At 36.5% G+C, this 26,285-nt stretch overlaps 2 protein-coding genes across 13 annotated transcripts in view; one reads left to right on the forward strand and one right to left on the reverse strand.

Moving 5' to 3' along the window:
• Nucleotides 1-26,285, reverse strand: part of HnRNP-K (Heterogeneous nuclear ribonucleoprotein K) — a 90,809-nt gene that overhangs the window by 12,499 nt on the left and 52,025 nt on the right. For 6 of the 12 annotated variants that reach the window (XM_086904836.1, XM_086904887.1, XM_086904775.1 and 3 more), the window contains 2 exons: nucleotides 19,824-19,947; nucleotides 18,861-18,971 (listed from right to left, as the gene is read on the reverse strand). In XM_086904836.1, the coding sequence (XP_086760962.1) occupies nucleotides 18,861-18,971; nucleotides 19,824-19,947 (235 nt within the window). The remainder of the gene's footprint in view (nucleotides 1-18,860; nucleotides 18,972-19,823; nucleotides 19,948-26,285) is intronic. The other 6 variants (XM_086905110.1, XM_086905065.1, XM_086905143.1 and 3 more) reach the window with 2 other exon arrangements.
• Nucleotides 608-6,001, forward strand: LOC100872547 (cytochrome b5). Its single transcript, XM_086906058.1, has 3 exons — nucleotides 608-682; nucleotides 1,991-2,389; nucleotides 5,147-6,001. Exon 3 carries the CDS (start codon nucleotides 5,184-5,186, stop codon nucleotides 5,571-5,573), a length of 390 nt encoding a protein of 129 aa, XP_086762184.1. The 5' UTR covers nucleotides 608-682; nucleotides 1,991-2,389; nucleotides 5,147-5,183; the 3' UTR covers nucleotides 5,574-6,001.

Consider the following 26,285-nt stretch of genomic DNA (forward strand, 5'->3'; position numbering starts at 1 on the left):
GAGTTAAAATAATAATTAATTTCCATAATTTTAAAATTTATTGATATTTTATATTAATAAAAATTTATCGCATTAATTAAATGAATCGTTTAATAATAGTAAAATTTCTAAAAATCGATCGTTTAAAGACCAAAATGAAACAAACAAATTGTAAAAATATTTCGAAAATTACAAATTATCATCTTCATCATTGTCACATCAATTTTTTGTGAACGTAATTACAGAGAGAATTCCATGTGATCGATTTTCGTTTAATTAATTATTGTAATATAACTTCATCGGCATGACAGCTATATTTTAATCTCTTTCCAACCCGATTTTATATTTATCTTTTTCCATAACTTATAAATTCTATTCAAACATAAACTATAATTTTTTCGATAAAAATCTAATACGTTTAAATGTAATAAATAAATCATAAAAAATTGATATTTTCTACAACATGCATACATTCAAGTGCATTTCCGATCTTTATCATGAAAATTATGATCTCATGATCGAATAATATTCATGAAAATGTACATACAATAATGTCAATGCACTAAGGCATCGAGTATACGATAAAGTCGCATTCACAATGGATGCGGTTGCACTATATGGTCAGTCCATAGAGAGTTCTCGTTGAATGCAGTTGCATGCGGCTAATGCAGGTCTGCATGCGATGATGCGATCAATACCGAAAGTGAGTTCGAATTCAGACTGATTTTCGACGATTATGTGAAAAGAATAAATATCAGATAAGAACAATAGGGAAAATAGGTTATGTTCAACAAATAATTTTACCCGAGAAATGAACGTAAAAACTTTATAACCTCAAAATCTCTTGATCTGTCTTGTGTTACATTATTTACAAAAGTTTAATAAACCCATTAAAAGAAGATTATGCCTCCGCAAATATTACAAACAATTTTCATTCTTTTCTTGGAAATGCTTTTTAAATTTATCTATTCCGTTATCTTTTTTCGTTGAAGAAAATTAATGACGAATATTTCCATCGAATATAAATCAATAGAAATAAACGTTTTTAGTTTATGCAGTTCATGCATTTATTATCAAACTCATAATCACGGTTTAAAAATAATTCATAATCGCATAAATATTATTAAAACACGAACTAAAATGATTTTATTTCTTGTTATTCGCAATTGTGTGAAGTATATTTTTCGCATTGTCTTATCGAAAATAAAACTTTGAACTTCGTGCTCAAGTACATTCTTATGAAAAAGATGTTTAAGACATATCAATTTTTTTATGAATTTTCTCGAAATTTGAGTCGCAATAAGTGAGTTATTTTAATTATTATGTTATCGTGATGTTTCGTTTTTTTTTTTTCATATTTTATTATTAATCAGACAAACGAATTGATTTGAACAAAATTTAAAATGATAATTTTTTGGAATATAGATATAATCATATTCATATATTATGATTAAAAAATGAAATTTATACTTCTTTTTGCTTATATTAAAGTATGATAGCAAAGCATGACAGAGTAAATTTCATTCGTCTCTGATTTATTTTTTATTTCTTTTTGTGTAAAATTTGAATAAAATAAAACATTCATATAAAAATATGAACGATCAATCAAACCATTAATATTTTAATATTATATCTTATTAATATTTCTCAATCATCTATAAATTCAATATAAAATAAATATCAATATATAAAAATCGTACAAATTGCAATTCGATTAAATAATTCCTCGATTATCTTCAAGAATTAAGATTTTTAAAAGAAAAAGAAAAAAAATAAAAATTCTATTCTCGTAATTGTTAAAAAAATAAATTTACGTAAGTATTGCACGAATTAAATTCAAATCGTATATTATAGATAACTAGATGTACATATATATATATATATATATATATATATATATATATATATATATATATATATTAGCATTCAATATAGTTCAATTATTGTACACGCAAGTTGAAATAACCGGATTTCCATCTAATAAATATATCTATCTAACAATTCAAATAAGAAACCACATGCATCTCTCTTGGTTGATTGTCGTTTCTTTCCGCACTATGAATCGAGAAAAAAGAAGTTGAACGAGTGGGAGTCGAAGATGATAAGGGGCCCATGGTGGGGCAGCATCTAGAGGGGGCAAGAATAAAGCTACTACGGACTGACCTGGTTCGTGGCAGTGTTTGTGCCGGTATAGCCTCTCGCGAGTAAACTCGTGGATCGTTCGTTCACGTTCTCTCTTTTACTCTTTCTCTTTCAAGAAAAGAAAAAAAGAAAAAGAGAATACACAATCACGTCACAGTCACGCCACACTACGGAGAGAGAATCGACCAAGGAATCCGTGGATAGAGAGCAGTCGAGCCACGAAAAACAGAAGCTGCATTTTCAACGCGATTGAAACGTAAACAAGAAGGTACGTGGTCAAGGAATTCTGGTTTTAACCATCACCAAAAGCAGTTTCGAACGAACAAGGGCATAGGAAGTGAACGATAACGTGATGACATTCGTGTGTCTCGTGAAACGTGCCATTCAGGCCAAAAACATGGCCGACACGAGAAAGAGGCGCTTCGATCGAGCGTTCTTCTCGGTTACTGATTCGCTTGAATGCCAAGCCGACTTCTTTCGAATCTTTCGTATCTATATTTTTCATCGTTGAAGACCAATTTACACAGTGTGTGTGTGTGTACAAAGTCTACACGATATATCGCGTTATTTTTTAATATATTCAATGATAAAATTACAATATTTCTTTATAATTTTAAATTATAAAATTATATAAATTATATATGTGTGTGGAATTCTACACACATCGAATTTATTTTTATTCGAGAATTATAACTTATCGATTCGGTGTTCAAACTATTTTAGTATTGTTTAGACTAGTGAGTACAGAGAATGACGTAATCTCTATACGTGGTCTTCAATCATTGGTACAAACATTCTTTTCATCGGATGTAATACTCTATGAAATCATTTTATTACGTTTCTTTCCGTTCTATAAGAGATATTTAATTATATCATGGCTGATTAAATTGTTCGATCAATCACGCCACTATTCGAAATATATATTTGTCCTCGTTATTCATTTTTTGTTTCAAAAATCTTAAAGTATTTTAAACTATTTTCGATTAAATTCGGGTTCGTAGAAAAATAGTTACGATACTGAGACACTGCAAAAAAAAAGCAAACATTCAGCTCAAACTGATTGAATAATCCCCAATGACCTTCGTGTAATCATGCTTGATGGCGTAGAAAATTTGCTATCGTATAAATGACTTATATAAATTGAAATTTATTTTATTTAGTTAAAATGTTTGTGTTGATTCCTTTTTTTTTTTTTTCACTTTCAACAAATCGCATTATTCTCTGAAATTAATTAATTTATCGAGTTTAATTCAATACTTGAACTTGTATTTTCTTTTACAGAATACATTTTCTAATAAAATTTTGCTTAGTAATATTTAGAATTAAATGTAAGACATACATAAATGATAAAATAATTAAATCAATTATATAAATAAAATTTATGTAAAATGGGAAATAATTTCGAAAATTACATCGAAATATCAAACAAAAAATTTTAATCGATTATTATCTTGTTAAAAATTGAAAATTTTACGATAAAGTAAATCAAATTTCACACATACAAATATATATATAATTCAAAAATATTACATAACGATATAATTGTCTGTAATCAATATATATATATATATATATTGTCTGTAATAAATGTCTTGATGTTGTTTGTATATTGATTACAGACAATTATATATTATATTATAGTTATGTAATATTTTTAAAATATTATCGTTAAATAAACTGATCTGATTATTCTATTTTTAAAAACTATGCATAAATTAGTATAACAATTCTAATTATTTTTCGAAAAAATGATAATTCGCCACATAATGAAATATTTCGAGAGAAAAGACTTTTATCGCGTCACGGGTACAAGAACAATCAACTCGATAAATAACAGGCATCAAGGAGAATAGGGAAAAGACTTCGATAAAATCGTTATTGATTATCTGTCGAAAAAGAACGTTCCGCTGAGTAATGAAACAAATGAGAATATCGTATAATCGTAGCTATATCGATCGTACATTCCACGAAATTAACATTTTTCTTCCTCGTGTGTTCTCGTTTGTCTAAGAAAAAAATGACCGTTTCATAAAAAAATGAATAGCGTATTCGAATAGTCATGCAATATGACGTAACTTATCATCCGATTATTATAGTAATACTAGTAATTATGTTAATAATTATCATAAATACGTAATAATTACCATAATGATAATCAATACTTTAATTACAAATTATAAATATATATATTTTATATTTTAAAATTATTAATTTATTTTTAAACGAAAAATATAAATAAAGATATTAAATATTAAATATTAGTAATTCTCTAGTTCTAATCTCGCTTGTGTTTATCTTATAATCGAACGATTAAGAATACAGAAAAAAATGAATTTTTTCAATTCATTTTTAATTTAGTTCAATTTTTTATTTTAAATTTATGAATAAAGCGTATAAAAAAAAATAAGTGTGTTCGTGCATTAATAAAATTATAAATATACTAAAATTAAAAATTTAGATTTATATATATATATATATATATATCTTTTTTCTCTTCCAATGTTACAAAATAAATTATATAATATATAAATTCATATATCTTGAAGTTCAAGCGATAAATGAAGATGACGTAAATTTAAAATCTAGAAACTTTTTTAAATGGAAAAAAATCATCTCGTGCTAATCTGTATTTAAAAAATATATCACGTGCTTATATTCCTTATTTGCATGTCATGGTCATAAAATTGTATAAAGAGAAAAAAGTATTTGAATATATAAAATTATACACTTTTTCAATCTCAATAGATCAAAAGAGTTCAATCTTTTATATCATTATTATCAAATATATCTTCTAATCGCTTAATTCTATTATTTAAAATCTCTAAGATCTCGAATGATATATTAAAAGATAAATTAATGAGATACCATATCTCATAAGATAATGATAATAAAACGCAATTTCTTAGTCGAATGCATGATGATGAGTAATTATTATCGATTGTTATTCAAAACAAAAAAGAAAAGAAGAAAAAAAACCACAAACGAAAATCGAACGAATTATAATCCATCGTATCGATGATTTCAGAATTTCCTCTCGAATTATCGAAGAGCCCAGCAAAACGATGAGCAAGCAATTCACGAGGAGCGAAGTTGCCAAACTCAGCAAGGACAAGACATTGATAATTCTACACGACAAAGTGTACGATGTCACGAATTTCCTAAACGAGCATCCAGGCGGTGAAGAGGTTCTGTTGGACCATTCGGGCATCGATGGTTCCGAGGACTTCGACGACGTTGGCCACTCCACAGACGCTTTTGACCTAATGACGAAATATCAGGTCGGCGAATTGGTCGAGTCAGAAAAGACGGGCAACCTGCCTAAGAAGACCTGGGGGAAGGATCACTTCAAATCTGGCAAAACGAATCAAGGGGACAACCAGGGGATGCCCACGACGATGGTTGTGTCCATTCTCGCGGTCCTAGCAGCGATCGTATACTTCGTGTACTTATAATTTCGTTTCAGATTAAATACGTTCGTTTTATCGTTAAGAGAGTGTGAGAAGACAAAAGATAATCGATGATTTGCGATGATTAAAGTGTGAATGAAAATTATCGCGACTTTTCTCGATTCTTTCAATATCTCCTCGAATTATTACCTGTTTAAATGGAGTAACGAAGCGAAGTCGAACTGAAATTCTATTGAAATTCTATTGACGTCTCTAACGGCTAGTCGTGGTTAACCGATTCATGTAACGAATCAAATTCTATGCCAACGATTTCGAATTTTTATTCGCAAAGAATAGAATAGAAATAAATACGCGATAGACAGTTTTCTAACGTCTAATCAACGAAACACGCATTTTCCAAAGTTTTTTAAATCGTTTCTCTGTTACCTTTTAACCCTACACATGTTAAGCGAATAAATCTTTTTGTTTTTGTACACGAGTTTTCTAATTGATCGATATCCAAAGTTTTACCAAAACCGTCAACTTCTCTCGTTTAATTCAATCGGGTCGACCGTTTCCCCCCATCGAATCTCCTCCAGACTTCTCGTTTACATATCTCTTTTATAATAGGTCAACTAATAGAGAACGGAAAGTTTATCGTTCCAAAGAAAGGAGAATTAGAAATCGATCTTCGTATTCGAATTCTGTACAAGGTGCATCACGATTGACTCGAACCGCAGATTTTTCCTTAACCAACCAATCCAAGCTTAATCGTTGAATCGAAGTCGAAAAGAAGCTCCATTTGAGCAGCTATTTGCATTCGAATAGTTCGCATTCGCGAAAGCTTCGTTACAAGTTTTCAACGAAAAGAAACAGAGATTCGATCGATCGGATGATCTTTCCTTTCGTTCGAATGAATGTTGAAAAGACTGTTCCTGTTTCTTCTCTCCTTGGCTCGAAATTCGCCGATCCCTGTGCAAACAGGGAGAATATGATTGGTGTGCGCGTAACGCTAAAGCAAATGAAATTCCGCGCGATTTAACAATCGATCGTAAATCGTTCAACGGAGAATAAACAAATTTTAATTCGTAATAGAGAATACTGAAAATGAAATCGTAAGTGTTTAAAAATATTATTTTTCATTTTTATCAGTCGATTTGAACAAATTTGACCGATTAAATGAATAATTATCATCGGAATAAAAGAAAATAGAACAATCCTTCCATGATTCCAAAGATTTGAAGATTTGAAATAATAGTAAGTTCAATTTGAGTAATCCGATTAAACGAGATCGTTCAACAATTTTGTTTCTAAACGAGATAAAAACTATTACCTGTACAATTTCCCGCCCGAATCGTTTAAACTTTATTAACCCTGGAACGAGTGGCGCAAACATGGCTGCGATGAATAATTCGGTACTAATTAGGAGAATATCAAAGGTATTAACGAAGCGGGACCGATTGTCAGTGTCAACTGGAGCGGGAGAATTTAACAAACGACGAGGAGGGAGGTCGAAAAAGGGATGGAGCATCGAAGGGTGGACAAAAACGGGTCCAAGAAACTTTGTTAAACTCTGTCTTTTACACGTTTTATAATAAGAAAATTGATCGAGTACGCGCAGTATAGATAATTCACAGCGAATCTAGTGTTAAATAAGAGAACGTTGATAAGATTAGGTAATATAAATAACGTTATTATCAACGTACAATATTATTGTTATTTCATATGTATAATACGCAATAAATAATAAAGTGGTTCGAAAAGAAAGGAAAAGAAAAGAAAAAAAGAGAGAGAGATATCTCCGACTTATCTTATTGACATAACTTATTATTATAGATTTTAACGACTAAATTATTACAAAGAGATATTATGTTTATTTATTATTTTCGACAATTAGAAAAATTTGTAATATTTAGTTGCCATGTACCTAGCATATTATTTGTATTCTATGTAAATAAAAAAAAAAAATGAAAAATGGTTGCAAAGTCTATTGGCAAATTTTCTTTTATTATTATTTTTCAATATCATTCGACATTTGATTTATATGATAGGAAAAAAGTGAAACGTTTTCTTCAAGACCATCCTCTTTCTCTCTCTCTCTCTCTCTCTCTCTCGAACGAGTCAATAAATCTGTCTGAAGTATCCGTTTAAAAAAAAAAGAAGAAGAAGAAGAAGAAAAGAAAAGGAAAAAATTAAACCAATATCCGGTAGCATATCGTTTCCCCATAGGATTCTTTTTACTTGCAAACGAAGTTCAAGTAGAGAATAAAAAGCCACTTTGTTTTTCGAATCGATGTCAAGCGTTCGAGACCGAGGAGGAAATATAACAGAGTATATATCTTTCCCTTCGTTCGGGCGGAGGAAATTCTTCACGACTCACAAAGGGTTAAAAGGTATTATTAAATATTCCGTTGGTACAAGTGGGGAAAGCCACTTAATCGACAAGGGAGAATCGATGCGGTTTACCGATCGATTTTACTCGTTTCAAGCCCCCTTCCTCCCCGACCGTTCCACCTCAATTATCCTTATTTTTCTTTGCGATTCCTTCCTCTATTTCCTGTTATCGTTATCAGCTATCAGCCAATAATATATTCGGGAAGATTTAATCACTTATCCTATCGCGTACGATTTCCCGGATTCGCTCGAGAGACATTGTTCACCACGATGACAATCACATCCTTTGTTACGATTAATTTTAATATTACTCGTCGATATAATTTCTTCTCTTTGTTTAGAAAAAAAAAAAAAAAAAAAATGAATAAGCATCCTCCAAAAACGAAAATTTTAAATCAAATCGCGGAAACGATTTCGCGAAGAAATACAATGTCGTTAGACAAGATAATTCAAATTTTTACACACATTTTATAAATCAATCGTGTATAATTCAATCGTTTGTCATTCGTTTGTAATCGTTCCTCCACACACTCACAACGTTACAATATAAAGTTACAAGGTAAAAATACTTCTGGAATTTCTAATTTTCCTTTTTTTTTAAACATAATACAATTCTCCTCGAGGGGAAAGACAAAGGAGACGAAAGAGGAAAGAGAGGAATGGACTGGTTACGCAACAATGATTCGTCGATTCGATCGACGAAAAAGAAGGAGGAGGCGAGGGAAGAAGACGGGCGGAAGGGGGCGAAGTGGCGCGGGAGGCAGATGGTGGATAGGAAGGATGTGCGGTTTTCCACATGTGTCGGCCGGTCATCGTGGGGCCTGCTCGCCGCAAAACCGCGCCCACTCGAGGAAGAAAGCGAGACTCGACGCCGGAAGTCACGCTCGGGACATTTTCTCTCCAGGAAGAGAGGGAGGATCGGTGGCGATTTAAGGGCAATTAAAGCGAATACAGCACGCCTCAGGTGAGAAGTTTCCATCACGAGCAAGAGTTATTTATGGATCAAGGATTATGGTAATTGAGCAGCGACCGTTTGACAGAGTCGTAGAATGACTTTGCGAAGTTTGAGGGAATTGACTGGTTCGATATCGATCAGAAGAGGTGTCGTTTCTTGGATCGTTTCGATCGTTGCGATTGCTTGACGTTTTGGACGTTCTGATTCTTATTTGTGATATATTTTCTGTTCTTCTTTTTTTTAATATCGATCGATAATTAAGTTGTAAGTAAGATATAAAGTTAAATTCGAATTCTTTGTAATAAAATAGTGAAGTTGATTTTTTTTTTTTCTTTTTTTTTCATTATTTCGCGAATAACGGAGTTTGGTAATAGAGGAGAGGCGAGTTCGGGACAAAAAGTGCATTTTAAATTAATCCAAAAAATTCCCTTTTTAGATTAACTTTAGAGCTCGACATTTCAATGGGACGCGACTTGAAACGCGAATATCAACGACAATCGGTCAATGAAACCGACAGGGAGAAATACGTCGAGTAAGACGTAAAAGAAGACGAACCGAGCCAGTATAATAAGTTTCCTACAGTTTCCTCTTATTTTCTCTCCTTTTTTCCCCAGGATATACGATAGTGCGTTCGGCGCCTCGAGAATTATTTTTCCAATTTTCTTTCTTTCTCTCGTACGTTCGGCGAAAAGATAAATTCGATAATAATTTTTCGAAATAAAAAATATACAATTTTTGTTCAATTTTCACTTACGAATTCTTTTTCTTTCTTTCTTTCTTTCTTTCTTTTTTCCTTTACGCAAATTTTTCATTCTAACACCATTGGTTCGTAGATCGTGTTTGGAACAACAGTTTCTCAAATTAAATTCGCGAACGCGAATTTTTGTCGCGTAATTTTTCACCCGTAATTCGATGACGAGTGGGGGGGCGAACGAAATTTCACGTTTACTCGAGAGAAGGAAATTTTCTCGTGGACAGTCTAATATCGCTAAAAGCTTTTTAATAAACAGTCTTTGAGCACATTGGTTCGGCTGGTTGGTTGCGTAAGAATACAGGCTCGTGTAGGGGGTTGCTCTCCCTCCCGCGTTTCTCCTTCTGGGATGATGGGACGAAGACACTAGGACGAATTCAATGGCGTGCTGAAAGATAGATAGATAGAGAGAGAGAGAGAGAGAGAGAGAGAAAGAGGAAGAAGACAGAGGAATTCGGTGGAAGCACGCGAGGAAAGATGGTGGGATGGAAAAGAAGAGGGGAAAAGAATGAAATGAGAGGAAGAGCGTGGGCAGGATTAAAGCGAGAGTATTGTAACCGTGTCTCTCTGTTCGAAGAAAACTTGAGCCGGTAATAAAATAAAAAGGAAAGGGGATGGGAAAATCGGGAGGAACCGTGAAAACGAGAGAAAGAGAGGAGAGGGAGAAAATCGAAAACGACGAGAGAAGAAAAAGAACAAAGTGGGAGGTGGGGAGGGGGGGGGGGGATGGGAACGTGGAGATGAACGTGGGCGAGATTTACGCACGAGGTGCGTGAAAAATAGATACAGAGGTAAAGAGGAAAGGGAGGGGGAAAGAAATAACGAGGAAAATGGGATTAAGAGGGAATCACGGTTTTCGAAATATCTAAGTGACACAGAAATTGAATGGCGAGAGAAGAGAATTGGAATTTAAAAAAGCGGAGAGAAACAAACGGGCAAGAAAAACAAGGGAGAAGAATGTCGGTTGGTCTGGGAAAAAGAAAATAAAAACAGCGACAATAAATAGAATAGGAAAGACAAAGTGATGAGGAGGAGGAGGAGGAGGAGAGAAAAAGAAGAATATCGGAATGAAAGTACGAATCCAAAGTTTATCTTTCGCTTAACAATCACCGGCAGAGGGTGGTGGTTTGCACGGTTGGGACGAAGGGATGGTTGGAACACCGTATGAAAATGCAAGCTGCTGCAAGAAGATGGGGAGAGGAGGATGGGGAAGAGGAAAGCGGAGGAAAACGGTCCCTGTTTATTTAACGAAGTAGCTAAAACATACGATATCCCGACAAAGTGATTCCCTTTTCGCGTTTTCGACTTTCTTTTTCACTTCTTCCTCGCTCGACTCCATTCCTCTCGCAACCGTCTCTGTTTTTCTCCGTTTTACCCTCTCCCACCCTCCAACAGCTTTTCCACGAAAAGCATAAATTACGCTCGAGAATTATGGCGAAATGACACGCGAGATCTCGTTCGCTTATCTCTCTCTCTCTCGCGCCACCCTTCTAAGAGAAAGAGGGAGAGAGAGAGAGAGAGAGAAAGAAGGGGCGGCGACGACCAAGATCACTCTCGCATTTTTTACGCCGACCTTACGTCTCGAGAAGTGTGCGTGTGTGTGTGCGTGCGTGTTACGTAATTACCTTAGAAGAGAGAAACATCGAGCAAAGAAAACCGATTACGCTCACCCTCGGCGTGTTATTTCGCATTGTTTCTCGCGAGGCCGCGTTTCACATTGGACTGGTACACGATGCGCTGAACGAGTAATTGAAACGCACTTCCACGAATTTCCAGGTTGATCGAAAAAAGAGATTTAATCGATTTCGCGTTGAGATAAGGGATTTCCAGGGATACCACGAAATACGGGATTATAAGATGGAGTATAACTCTTATAGATCGTAAATTTGAAGAGATACTAAGATTTCTTGGATTTTATCTGGTTTTTATCTTTTGTGATCCAAATAGGTTAAGCTGGAATTTTCAAGCAATGGTTTGGCATCGATAAGTAACAAGTTTCGGTCGAGAATAATTCTTCGAGGTAAATGAACTTAATACGCGATCGTTAACCTTGTATTTTCGAGTGCAAAGATATAAAAAAGATTAAGATAAATCAAGTGATACAATCGCAAATAATAAATGTAAAGAGATCGAGAAACTCGCGAATTTCTCGCAAATAAGGTTCAGAAACGGTGAGTACTTTCGGGAAAGTAGGGGTGTGGGAAGCGTGAATACGTGGAAAAACACACGGATGGATTTCCTTTCGAACCTTTCGATAGCATCGAAGGATCACTGCTCCCCCTTCGAAAAGGTGGTCGTTAAAGGAACGCCCCGCTCGGAAATAGCAGGAATTCGTGGTTAACTCGTTTCTTCGACTTCCATTCTCCGTCTCGTACGTGGAATTCGACACCTACGTCCTAATCTGATTCGCCGAGATGGACACAATGAGAAGTATTATACGATTAAATCCGTCTATGCTCTAATTCGAAAGGAAATGAAATAAACGGAGCGTCGTGGAGGAAAACGTGTTTCGAGAACAAAAATGAACGGCAACCGCCAAAACATTTATGTAGAATTACTTCGAAAGTGTCGAGATAAAAGAAAAATAAAAAAAAAAAACTTTCCATTGGAAAGAATAGCTCGGTCGGCAGTTACAACGCTTTTATTTCAAAAGTTTAAAAGCTTAAAGTAAAAAAAAAAAAAAAAAAGAAATTTCTCAAACTCTTCCTTCGAAACTAAAATAAAACAGAAAAAAAATCTTTTTCTACCATAAAAAAAAAAAACATCATAAAGAGGAAAAAAGATAAACGAAAGTATTAAAAAAAAAAAAAATATTCATACCTATATCTCTCTCTTTCTCTCTCTTTCTCTTTTTCTCCCTCTCCAAAAAAATCCCATAAAATTGAAAAATCCTGGTCGCGGAGGCAGCACATTTTCGAGGAGCACCACGATCGAAAGTGATCCGTTTGGATCGGCGCGAGGAAAAACTCGGGGGAGGAGAAGGGAGTAGCAGGGCACGTAGGACCAAGTGGAGGATCCTCACGCGTGGACGATCGACCGGGGACTGAAAAGGCAGAGGGTTCGAAGGACTGTCATGCGCCCCTGATTCCGTTTCGGCCGCTGTTCACAGACTCCACCCACCTTCATTCATTCACGAACGGAATTACCAGCCGCTGCTTTTCATTATTCCACGGCTTATATACCGTGCAGCTTTGGATCGTCACCCGAACCGGGAAAAAGGGAAAGTTGCGCGCGGGCTGTTCGAGTTGCGCGCGCGACCGTGCAGGAGGATCAGGAGAGGAGGAGGAACCACGTTTCCGGGCGACTCCAAGGTTTCAAAAGTCATCATCATTTCTCGAAATTCTCGAATCTCCATGAAAACGATTTCTAGCGTTTTATTCTTATTCCGATCCTTCCCGAAATTCCTGCCCGAAACTTCGAGAAACTGATACGATTTCGCGACGATTTGGATCAACGAACGATCGAGCTAAACCAAAAACTCCATGGATAATAACAAAATTTCCCAAGGAATCTCGTTCGACGTATCGAACTATTTAATTAAACGTCTGAAAATTCTCGTTAAATCTCGTAAAACATTCAAAACTTGGTGGATCATAGTCGATGAAGAGGAAGATACGAACGAAAGGAAAATGAGGAGGGAGAAGGAGGAGGAGGAGGAGGAGGAGAAGGGAAAAGAGGAATATTTGGTATAGGTTTAGCAGGAAGAGAAGCGGAGGAAATCGGAAAGAGAAGGTGGTGGCCGCACGTGAAAAGCTCTTGTTGCCCCGTGTCACGGCGTCCGGGGAAGGTAGGTGCACCTGGCGTGGCAGCTGTTGGAAACCGTCCGTTACCTGGTTCGTCAGCACCTGTTTGGATTGCGTGCCGCGTGGACCTTCGAGAACTGCCCATAGCAACACATGGCGCTCAGGGAGCAGCGGGAAAACTTGAAGCCTGACTGCTATCAGCCAACTATTCATTTTCGTAGTCCCTATATCTCTCTCTGCGCGTCGAGGGGTGCACGGCTGTGTGAAATTGTGTATTTGACGCGATTATGAATTATTGTATCGATCAGCTGTGCGATTACCGAGAAAAGAGAGAGAGAGAGAGAGAGAGAGAAGGAGGGAAAAACGGTTGAATATCGGTGCCAGAGGGGAGATTACAATTTTTTTCAAAGCATCGAGATGCGAAGAAAAAGTTTGTCCATTTATGTATTGCGCATAAGAATTAATAATTCAATTTCCAGTTATAGAGTTTATCGATGAAATAATATCTGTATCGCTCAAAAATGTCCGGATACTTTTTTATTTTGCAATTCGAGTTGAAAAAAAGAAAAAAAGATTTATTTCATTATTTTCTCTTTTGTAATTGTTAATATAATAAAGTATCGCGGTACAATAAAATTTATTTTTATGCGTGAAAATTGTTTTATGCGTAAATGAAAGCGCAATAATATACTCAATGGAATAATTTCGCGGTTTGGAAAATAAATTTTGTTCGAGTATTTAAAAGAAACATAAAAAGAAATTATCAGAAAAAACAATAAGGAAATTGACCGAAAAATTGATCGTTAATGCGTTCGTAAGCACTTATATCTAATTAATGGAATAGAAAATAATTATTTAAGTAAAATATAACAAATAGCCAACAAATAATTCAAATAAGTAGTTCTTAAATAAGTAAAACGTTGCGAAAAACATTCTTAGGCAAAAATTAATTTCACTTATTAAATATTTGAGTAACATTTATTAAGGCCATATTACATTTCCGGATACTTTTTACGTGTATGTCAAACAGCAGAATTTTCTACCGAAGTATTTAAATTACTACTAAACAGAGACGAAACAGAGAAAACTGAATATATATTAACGAATTTTATCTCTAACTCTACAAAAGATCGTGCTGCACCTTCGACCTTTTCGAGACGCGTTCTTTAGGAAGAAGAATTCGAGAAAAATCGATTAATACGGGGACAATATGTGCATACGCGTAGATACGAGCGACGGATAATAATAAAAGCATCGCGTGTGCGTAATTATCTAGCGTATTTTCTTGGAATTAATTTCATACTCTGCGAGGGAAGAGGTTTTTTTTTTTTACCCTCGACGGCTCCCTGCCACCCCCTACCGTGTCGCGCGGTTATTTAGGAAGCACGACAAACTTCGTCGCCACTGACGAAAGGGGAGAGGAGAGAGAGAGAGAGAGAGAGAGAGAGAGTTTAAAAAGAAACGTCTCGTCGCATCGTGACCCGGAATCCCGCCGTGTTTTTCACGTCCCCCTTTCTTTTTTAAAACTGCAACTTTTCCCCAAAATTAAGCGTTCACAAAAGTTTTGCAAGTGCATCCCATTTCGACGAATCGATGATCTCTCGTGAATGAGAAATACGCGACGATAGAGTGTCGATCGATTATTTATTTATTTATTTATTTATTTATTAGGAAACGAGAATTGGAAATTTGAAAGAGGGCGTTTCGATTACGATAGATGATTTAAACGATTCTTTTGTATATGATAAAAAATGATATTTCATTTATATATTTGTATAAAGATATAGATCGAAAAGGATCGAAATTTTTTATCTCGTTGTAATTTTTGATTTATTTTCTCGTTACTTTTTTTCCCCTTTTTTAACGTATATAAAGATCGTGATAAAAAAAAAAAAAAGAGGGAGGAAGGTAAAAATGATTTATGCGCTCAAGTTTTTCGACACACGATGAAGTTTTAGCTGAGGACGTTAGATGGCGCAGTTGTTATCGATCTCATTTCTTGCTGACTTTCTATAAATACGTTTCTTTATCGCGCGTAAATAAAAGATACCGGATAAAAAAATTTCGTTGTGTAAACGAATACCTTTTTTTTAAATTATAAACTTAAAAAGTTGTCGTTAATATCGATAAACATATTACATATTAATAAATAATTGTAATGAAATTGCTGTCCGTTAACGTGCTCGATTATTTTATTACTGTTACAATTTTCATCGTTCTAATTGCATATTTCATTTGCAATTAGAGACGAGATAGAGAATCGATCAAACTAATCAATACATTTACGCGAATAAAAGGTAAACCTGTTATACGATGGTCGTATAATTCATAAAACTCGCTGCTTACGTAAGGATCTAGAGTTTACAGTTTCGAACGACAGAAATTTATATATTCGTCGATTGATATTAGCGATAAGTGATGAGATCACGTGAAAACGATTAAAACCCATACTCTACAATGTTTCAAAAACATTTTCTTCCGCTTTTTGTCTTTGTCGCTACTTTGCTCAATTCACGATCGATACAATAAATGAGAAAATGGCAAACGACGAGTGAATTTTTTTACAATTTCTATTTCTTTATTATTGTTATTATTATTATTATTATTATTATTTCGTTTTGGATCTAACAAACGATTTCGCTATGACGTTTATTCGTTTATCGCATTGTTACGCGTTATCTACGCTAATTATCGCATCGACTCGCGTTATGGAATTTTACCTCGATCCCTTATCTCTGTTTTCCCCGCTTCCTTTATTGAAATCATCCGCTCGATAATAGAATATGCGTAATAATCGTTCTCGACCGTGGCTCTCGAAGAAAATTCAACACAGCGATCGAGTTTAAGGGGTAGTGGACATCTGGCAGAGATAGGTGCGAACGAAAAGTTTTAATGCGACCACGAGATCGGTGGTCTGAGCTTTCCATTCGCTTCCCGGGCCGGATAACGAACGTTAAACCAGTTGAAATACACTTTTTCAAAACGTGTCACGGTAATTGAGCGAAGAGAAGAGGGCAAAACAGAGGTTGAACGAGTGTAATTACGAGTGCGGGCAACCGATTCGAGCATTGCAGCTTTTGCGACCAGGAAACTGGACGACCACCCGCCGTCCACTAAACTTTGTAAACCGGGAATTTCGAACTTTCGAAGGAAATAACGATGGGGAAATGTTAAAACGCTGATAACCAAAAACCGGTGAGATTGACCGGCGAATTATTTACGAATTAACTTAACTTTCGAATAAAAGAGCAATAAAAATTTCTCAGATACGAAATGTACGAAACTCTGAGCTTTCGTTTCACCTTAAATATGGACTTTAAAATAAATAAATTTTTCCCCCTGAAAATTACGTTACACGTAAATTTCTCATCAATACGAAAAAAAAAAAAAAAAAATGATGTGTTTTTATTAATCCATCACCGATAATAATTCTGCTCCGATGTAGATGTACTCTGGAGGAGTAGCGTGAAAACCAGAGATCCCCTCCCCTCCCCCCTCAAATCTGTTCACCTGTGCGTTCGAAGAAGCACAGGTCCCGTATCTAGAAATTAGGGTGAGCACAAAGGAAGAGATATAAGCCGGTTTTATTGCTTGGAACGGAAGGAGGGGGGCATTCGGCGTCATGGGAAGCGCTGTAAACGAGAGACACGTATCTCGGGTCGAAATATTGCGCGCGTTAACAGTGGTCTGAAGTATCGCCACTGTTGACGGAGAGAAGAGAAAGGGAAGAGGGAATGTTCGAGAGATAGAGCGAAAACGGGAGGTCGTTAAACTTTTTTAAATCAAGCTCGCGCGAAAAATCGTTTTGGACTTCTCGGAGGGATCCTCCTCTGAAAGAATTCTCGAAAGTTACTCGACCTCGTTTCCTACGAATTTCCTTCCCAATTCTCGAAATTCTGGAGAATTTCGCCCCTTCCAAACATTTCTGGCGATGTCGCGAGATGGCGGTGCCTTCGTACTTCTCTCTTCTATCATCCAGGGAAAAGATTACGAAGAAACATTTTTTACTACATTGCTATATCTTGTATCTCGAATGTATGGCGGAGTTCAATTCTTCTCCAAATCGATATTTTTCGAATTTCCCTTCGGCCGTTCACTTCGAGGAGAAGAGCCATTGCATTTATCCATCCTTCGATAAATTAATTTCCGACGAAAGATTTCAAGTGGAAGAAAAGTTGAATGAAACAGTTGCTTCCCTCGAAACAGCTCGTCGAGAGTATGTCAAGATCGACATGTATCCGCGGATGGGCGGAAGAAGCCGACAAAGCTCGAAAGAAGAAAAGTTACGGCAGGCGTCTAGTGGCTGCTCGAACAAAAGGTCTATATCGGTTGGTTATATACCTCTTGTGAACGCGAAAACGTAACGAGCCACTTGGCCACGTTGCATATTCCGCTGCCTGGATATTTGGTCCATCGTTGTTACGTAAAATCTGACCCGCCATTTCCCTAATTAAAACGAGCTCAATTGTCCATTTCCTACCTGCTCGCTCGTTTATCAATTATCTTCGAGAGTGTTTGCGCTCTAAAAATTCGATCCATCTTCTTAGATTCTTCTAAGAGTGATTTTCTTTTTTTTTTTTCTTGTTTCACAATCGAACAGGGATAATCATAAATGGATTAATCGTTAAAAATGGATTCGCGGGAAGAAGATGAAGGGATCCATTTGGAAGGTATTCTTTATTTTGCTCGAGAAGCGGACGAGAGACGAGAGATTCTCGCGAGGCAAGAAGCGGGAGAAGGACAGGAAACGCGGATAATTTCCTTATTATCACCGTGGACGGTGAATTCCAGATTTATTAGCGGTGCTTGTGCAATAGCCTATTCGAATCGGCCGCGAGGGTAATGATTTAATGCCACCAAAATCAATTCTAATCCACTTACGAGATCCTAATTTTCCCTAGTGGAAAATAATCTTCTCCTAATCTTAATATTTATCGCGTAAGCAATTCCAATTTCTTCCACTTTCTAAAAAAAGAAAAAGAAAAATCTATTTCCATCGCGTTAATTTTCTAAATACCCTCACTTTTTTACAGACATAAATAATTATCTTTTTCCACTCGAAGTGTACGAAAAAAATAAATAAATGCGATATCAGTTTTTGCGATATTTTAAAAATATCCCTCCCTCGAAGAAAACAACAATTGCTCGCGATTACTATGAGAACGAACGTTAAACCGAATCTTCTTGGTAATCCGCGATAAATATATTTCGTAATCGAACGTCGACCTAAAAAATGAACGACGGGGCTTATCGATCGCGTGTCCAAAAATAGCGGAAACGGAAACGGTTTCGGGTGGGAAGGCTCGCGAGCTCGCGAAACCGACTTCGTTGTCCTCGGCGATTGATAAAGAGGATCGAGGATATAAAAGGCCTCGAGAACGGTTTAAATTCGTCGTGTGATCACGGTGAAGGCCTTGGCACGAAGTCGAACGTGACAATCGTAAAACCGATGTCGTGTCCCGTGTGGATAACGCGTTTAAACGGCGTACGAAGCATATTCTCCGACTTACCTCGCGAAGCTCCTTGATCTTTAAACCTCCCTTGCCGATTATGCATCCGGCTTGACTCTGATGCACCAACATGCGCACGTCGATCTCGTCGCTCCCGTGTCGAGATCCATTCTGAAACCATTTCCAACCATTTACTTTCTCGTCTTCTCTTGTTACACGAGTGAATATATTCTTTGGTAACGTTTCCCTGCTCGTTTGAATGGCTCTACGTGTTCGTCGTGCGGGCAAATTTCGCTTATCTTTCCGTTTTATTTATTTATTTATTTTTTTTTTTAATTTTCCCAACAATCTTTACGTATTCGTTTTACGTGAATAATCGTTGTTCGTAGTTCGTAGTTGTTCCAGGTTTATGTTAATTGCTGATCTTCGAACGGATAATAAATATTCATAAGAATTCTTTGGAACGTGACTCTATATCATTGTCGCCACGTGTTTGTCGTTAAAATAGGATGCATCGATTCGTTCCACTACTTATGGAAACGGCTACTACTTTGTCCCGTGCAAATCGAAGAAAAAAAAAATATATATATATCCTTCTTTGAGGAAAAATTTCGTTTAAATTTTAGATCGTCCTCTAAATTTCTAGAATGCATTCCATGCAACTATAAAATGCAATTCCCTTTGGTACAAGAGTTTCTGTAAGGTGGGACGGTATATTGGTTAGCACCCTAATCTCCCTATGGCGATTAAATTATTCGTTCGAACAACATACTTTCATACTTTTCGATTATTAATAAGTAATAACGAGCTTACCAAATAAAGCAAGTTATTTCTTTCTACGTCCATTAATAATCGTATCGATGACTCAAGAGAGAATGAGTCATGGCACGATAAATTCAACACGATGAATCAAGGCGCTCAAACAATTACCGAACCAACCCTCCCGGCTCTCTATCACTCTATACCACTCTATATCTTTAACAGTTCTACTAAAATAAGAAAAAAACATGTGAAAAGTCTCACGATTGAGTCATTTCTTTTCCCGTGTGATCCTCTTCTGGTAGCAACACTCACCTCCTCGAGATTAGGTACGACCTCGTTCAACACTTGGAGTACGGTGGGCAGATCCGAGCTGATGGTAAGCACCCTAAAATCAAAAACACTCCAACAATTACTCCCATTCGACCACCTTTGTCTTAATAACGTTACAAACACGTTTGCGTTTTTTTTTCTTTTTTTTTTTTTTTTTTTTTTGCCTACAATCGAATCGTGTCCACGAATTTTCACCCTTTCCCTCCCCGCAAGAAATTAGCTGCTGGGACCAATTTAAAAAAAAAACCTTCTTCTAAAAAAAAAAAAAAAAAAAAAAAAAAGTATCCATCCCCTTCGTCCTTCCTTTCGCCATTCAAAAATTTTGAACAGCACCCCGCCGCTTGCTTTTATCCTCCGCTCGCGAATATTTCCGTATCTCGTCGCCGTGTCATCCGCTCGAACTTTCATTTAATTTTTTTTACATTTTTAATTCCACCCCGGCAACGCAATTGAACGAATCGAATTGATAAACGAACTGGGATTCACCAACGATCGGCTGCCTCTCGTCTCTTTTTGAGTGAATGGCGGCGAGTGGAATCACCGCTGGTAAACGGGTTATTGAATAAAAACACAGGAAATACCGCTTAAATACGAAATTCCGATAAACACGGAACTTTCGAAACGCTGAACACAAATTAAACACCGGAGGACTATCTCCTCCTCCGTTCTGTCTTCCCGCCCTTTCTTCTTTTCTCTTTTTCTTTTTAATAGTCCGCTAATTGAAATTCCAAGGAATCGCGTCTCGTTTCCCTTCCCTTCCTTCGATCGATATAACGAGGCAGTGAAATTGTAGATTGAGAAAACAAAGAGTTGTTCTTAAAAATTGCAGGTATCGCGTAAAGGTAACTGAACAAGGAGTGAAAAAAATAAATCGAAAATAAATAAACTATTTTCATTTGAAGGCTTTGTTTTCGAGTAAAATTTCCGATAAATTTTAAAAGCAGAAATTAAAATTAGCTATTTTTTTTTTTTTTTGACTACATACGAATAAATTATGTATGATAAATGATTTGTTAAAATATACAAAAGAAAAAAAGAATAAAATCTACGTTTTGAGTTTGAGTTTTTTTTTTTTTTTTTTTTTTAAAGAAAGTCCAAAATGAACATATCAAAAGAAAAATTAAATTTTGAATGAAAAAAATTTATTCCACTTTTTATTTTCGCATTTCACAGAGTGAACGTTGTTGATAGTTTATTCGTGTTTCAGTCAGAAATTAGTCAATTTTAGTTGTACTTGAAAATTTACTGTACCGAAAAGCGAAAGTTCGAATGAAAAAATATTATTCTATATCCTCCCTTTATTTTTTTTTCTCTTACTTTTATAAAATATAAGCACTTGCACTTGTTTCTAATTATTGCAAAAAAAAAAAAAAATAAACTAATTAATTTGACTCGGTTTCCAGTTATTAACTTTCGCACTCAAATTTCAAGGGGTTTCCATGTTTTTTTTTTTTGTATATGTAGCGGGCAACACGAGAAAACGAGAAAGATTTTTCATCTTCCGCGCAATTTTCAGATATTCGAACAGGTTCGAGAGGAGAATAGGATCATATTTCCCGATCATAGACCGGATTTTCCACCAGTTTTTCACATTGTATCCACTCGATCGATGGTTGAGATTCGGATAACAATTGCGAGAGGACGAGAGGCTGCCGAAAGTTCGGAATAGAAGTTTCACTCGCGACTTGTTTTCGCGGATTGGTTGGCGAAGGAAAATTACGTTTCGTCCGACACGATTCGATTTCGACCGAGGCACGATAATGTATTCTAATTTCGAGATAGTGCTTGAACGAAGCCGGAAGCCAGGTAATCGTATCGCCGAAATCAATGCATTTGTATTCGTTTTCCGTGGAAAAATCGAATTCGACGATGGCCAGCCAAATTCTGGGAGGAGATTGAGAATGGAGGTTCGATTAAAATTCGAGAAAAAGTTATTGAGAAATTAAAAATTCGTAGATCTTTTTTTAGAAGAAACGAAATTCAGGATCTCTGTTCGCAAGCGAGTAGAAATTTAATCTTTTTAAATTTTAATTAAAAGGAAAAGAGAATTTATAAATATGAAAAAAAAAAAAAAATTTGTAAAATAATCAAGAATTTACTGACCATCGTGGTATTTGACGGAAATAACAAGAAAATAAAAAAAAAAAATTCCATCGACACATACGTTAAATGGAACATGGTTTATTTCACAAATTGTTTCTATCGCTACTTCTTTAGCAATGCACTTTTATCGATCCCTCTTTTTACAAGAGCCGAAGCTTTTAACGTGTCGCAAGATAAAAAGCTGCGACGAGCTTTCCCTTACGAATGGCGTTCCTTCGATCGTCGCATGATTATTTTGTTATTAAATGTTAACCATCGACTGATAGGGTGGAGTTAGGAACGAACAATTACATACTTCCTCAGCGAAGCTGAAATCTAGCTTTTTATCTATTTTTTTACTATAGCTGAAATGTGAATGCACGTTAATCCTCGTCACAGACAGAATGAGTTGAATCGGTCGGTGTTTGTTTAGTAGTGACGTGTAATTTTAATAATAGAAAAAAAAAAAAAAAAAAATTAATCCAGTGTTAGTACTAGTAGTCACACGTTCGGTGAGAGAGAAGGTGAGACAATACGAGTTGCAGAGTGAATCATGCGAGCAGGGGTAAGTCGTACTTGAACGACCTAAAAAACTTCGAAATACATATCAAGAACGATCTAAAAAAAAAAAAAAAAAAATAACTAGAAATCCCTATTCGTACACAGAAAGATAAAGAAACGGAGGGAGAGGGAAAAAAAAATGAATCGATATTATCGCAACAAAGAACTATTTAACCCTATTCGCTGTTATGCTATTTTTAAAAACAAAAACTATAATTTTCTCCTCCCTCTATTATTACGATGTTGTGCATGATTACGAGAGGAAAAGTCGGGGGAGAAAAAGAAAGAAAGAAAAAAAACTCCTTCTTTCAAATTAGCAGCGAGAAAGTAAACAGTCGATGAGACATCTGGTGGTGAAAATAGGAAGGGCCACCGCACATAACCTCAAACGCGATAAATTTAATTGAATGGCGGAATGGAAAATCACCACGTTGGATCCGAAATATTCTCCATATGACGTTAAGCAGGGTTAAATATGATCGGGCCCATCGTACCTTTTCCTTTGTCAGCGGTTTCCATCGACAACCGAAGCACGGTTATATACGCACGACTTGTCTCCGTCGCGTGACTCGACTTGACTATCGCGAACAGCTGGTATTTTTTTTCTCTTTCCTTCGAATCGATCTCACCCTACCAATTATGGGAACAGAGCTCCACGCTCACCCTACTAGTCGAGGGTTAATCATGCGCTTTTCTCCTACATAACGGTCGCCGTCTCGCGATCACCAGACACGAGATCGTTCGATATAGAAGTAACACGGTCGCGAGGGAACGGTTTCCAGTGACCTCTGAAAACCGTGAAAACGGTTAGCTACTTCTCTCCCTGAGAACCGATTCTCACCCGACTTAACACGCAATCAACACGAATTTGACTAACGTCTCCTTGGAGAACCAGTGCGCGTTATCAATTCGTCCCTTTCGAAAGGAAAAGTGTCGAAGGTCATCAACAACGAAGCCTCGAAAATGAAAGCTAGATTTACAGATCTCTCCACGAAATTAAAAGCTTCTCTGAGACAAAAAAAAAAAACTACGATTCTGCTGGTAAGCTTTGATCGCGAGTATTTAGGATCTCTAGACGTGCATCGATGGGATGAAAAATTGAATTAACGGATGTCTTTCCGTTAAAAACCTGTTAAATCTAACAGAGGATTAAGAGAATCAGAGGTTAAAAGAGAAACTGGCTTCAATCGTTTGAAATCGAATATTTCCTCTTGATTAATCTGTAACGAACGCGCGCAGATGTTGCGGATAATCTTTTAATTAAGTTTAATTGAATTTCGAATCTGATTCTTTTCACTCCTCGCGACTGTTCGGTTATTATTTATGAAACGGAACGGTTGTTTAATTGCTTTTCGATCGTTGCTGTTCGACATTTTTTTTCCCCCTCACTTTATCACATTACAATAAATATTTTTCTAAAGACACGAAAAACTATAATTCTCCTCCTAATAATTTTTATAATGCGCGCGTCGAATTTTACATAAATTGTCGAATAGCCGTGACTATATGATGAAATCGGTTGTTATTCGGGCCTGTATGTTGTATCCTAAAAAAACGCAAGTAAGGTTTGGAATCGATTAATAATTCCGTCGATCTACGGAAACCACGTAGACTATCAATGTGCATTTTTTAAACGTAATTTAAATATTTTGTTTATCATAAATAATTACTAGTCATCGTGGAAATTATAGATGCGAAACTCGATCGTGAAACAATGAAATGAATTATAAAACGACACTGGATTCCATTTTGCATTAATCGGTGAACAAAAATAATTTATAATCGAAATGTGACGATGATTTTGGACGACGATAAAACCTCATTACGTCACCTCATTTATCGAACTGTGTAAAGAATCGTCTCCACGAAATGACTAACAGATGTGTCAATTTCTCGATAATTTCTAACGATAACTCGATACGATCGATCAATCCTACTTAAAGTTTTACAACGTCTACAAAATCGCTAAGACCTTCTCTTATCTTAAACACGCTCAACGCTTATACCACAACGTTCTTGTGAGAAAAAAAAAAAAAGAATAATTCAAATCAAAACTACGTTCGTTAAATCTCGTGAAAAAGCGTTCGTGAAATCCCTTTCGTTGCTGACTTGAATTAAAAACTTGAATTTCTACCAAAAAAAAAAAAAAAAAAAATTTAGACAATGCACACAATCACAAAGCCATCGTGAACGAAGTTTATCACCAAATGAGGGAGACGTAGTTGGTTCGTAAGGAATTTGGAACGAGCATGTACGAGGCCAGCAACGAAAGGATCGAAACGAGGCAGAGAACACAAGAGGCACAAGATCACAACAGCAAATCGGTAATAACTTTCGACTGTAGCGATCGGTGGACAATTTGTTCAATCGCACTTTTTTTTTTTTTTTTTTTTTTTTTTTTTAGTTGGCAAATATCTCTGCCAGGACGATGATGGTCAATGGTGCGCTGATCAATGGGGCGTACCTAAAAAGAGTAAGCGTGACATATCGACGTTAAGCGTGGAATCGGCAGAGTACCCGCCTATTTCCACGGATTAGCATCCGTGTTAGCCACAAAAAAATTAGAAATAAAGAGAATGTGAAAATGAAAGAGAGAAGAAGGAAGGATAGAGAGAGAGAGAGAGAGAGAGAGAGAGTAAGAGAAATAGAGAGAGAAAGACAGAAAGAGAGAGAGAAAGAGAGAAAGACACAATGTACACATTATACTTTCCCCGACCACAAAGTGTTGTCATTTATCTGACCATGTGTGATATTTATATCGGGCGTGTTTTGTCCGCGCACCGCGAGACGATCCGAGCAAACACGAACAAAATAGAGAGACAGAAAGGGATCAGAGACGTGTACAGAGAGAGAGAGAGAGAGAGAGAGAGAGAGAGAGACAGAAAGACTGCACCAGAATAATAGGATTAGAGGTGGATTAAGGATAAGAGTAGAAGAAAGGTTTGGAACACGATGGTCGACCATCGCTTTTCGCGACAAAAGCGGAAAGACGTATGCCCTCTCGCTGGATCATAACTCGTTGGAATAACGACTATTCCCGCTGAAATCGCAACAACGAACGATCGAAGATTCGTTTCTTCTTGGAGGAGGGGGAGATTGCGAGTAAGCAATTTGCGAATTTCCATCCAGCCAACTCGTTGAATTGGAACGAGTTCCTCCTAGCGAAAACGAAGGAAGAAGCAAAGAAGCGACAAGCGCGAGAACAGGGTTTTAGAGGCTCCTCTCGATCGTTTTCGACTCTCTCGAAAGATCCTCTTTCGGGAAGAGGAGACGAGGCGGATGGAGAGGATGAGAAACGTTGACGAACGTTGAAGAGAGATGAGTGAAATCTGCGGGAGAGGGGACGAGATGGGACGACAAAGAGACGTGGACTTGCGAGCGATGGCAGGTGCGGTCACGAGCAACGTGCGCCCCACGGACGTGCTCCTCGCCTTCGAAAGCTCGCCCGTACTCGCGACCGATGATGAATCATCGCGAAACCATGTTCGAGACGCTGATCGAGGACACAGGTACAAGGCTGAGGAAGGCACAAGCGGACGGATAGACAAAAAAGACCAAGAGAAGAGGGAGGGAGAGAGAGAGAGAGAGAGAGAGAGAAAGGGCTGCGAATAGGAGGATAGAGAGTACGGAGGGAAAAAGAAATACGGGCGAAAGAAATAGAGAGAGAAAGAGTAGTGGAGGAGAATGAGCGTGAAAAAAGACAGACAGACAGACAGACAGACAGATATACGGACGGACGGACAGACAGAC

The sequence above is a fragment of the Apis florea genome, unplaced genomic scaffold, assembly GCF_048593485.1.
Source record: "Apis florea isolate Af1SG1 unplaced genomic scaffold, ASM4859348v1 contig_1615_pilon, whole genome shotgun sequence".
NCBI classification, from domain to species: domain Eukaryota; kingdom Metazoa; phylum Arthropoda; class Insecta; order Hymenoptera; family Apidae; genus Apis; species Apis florea.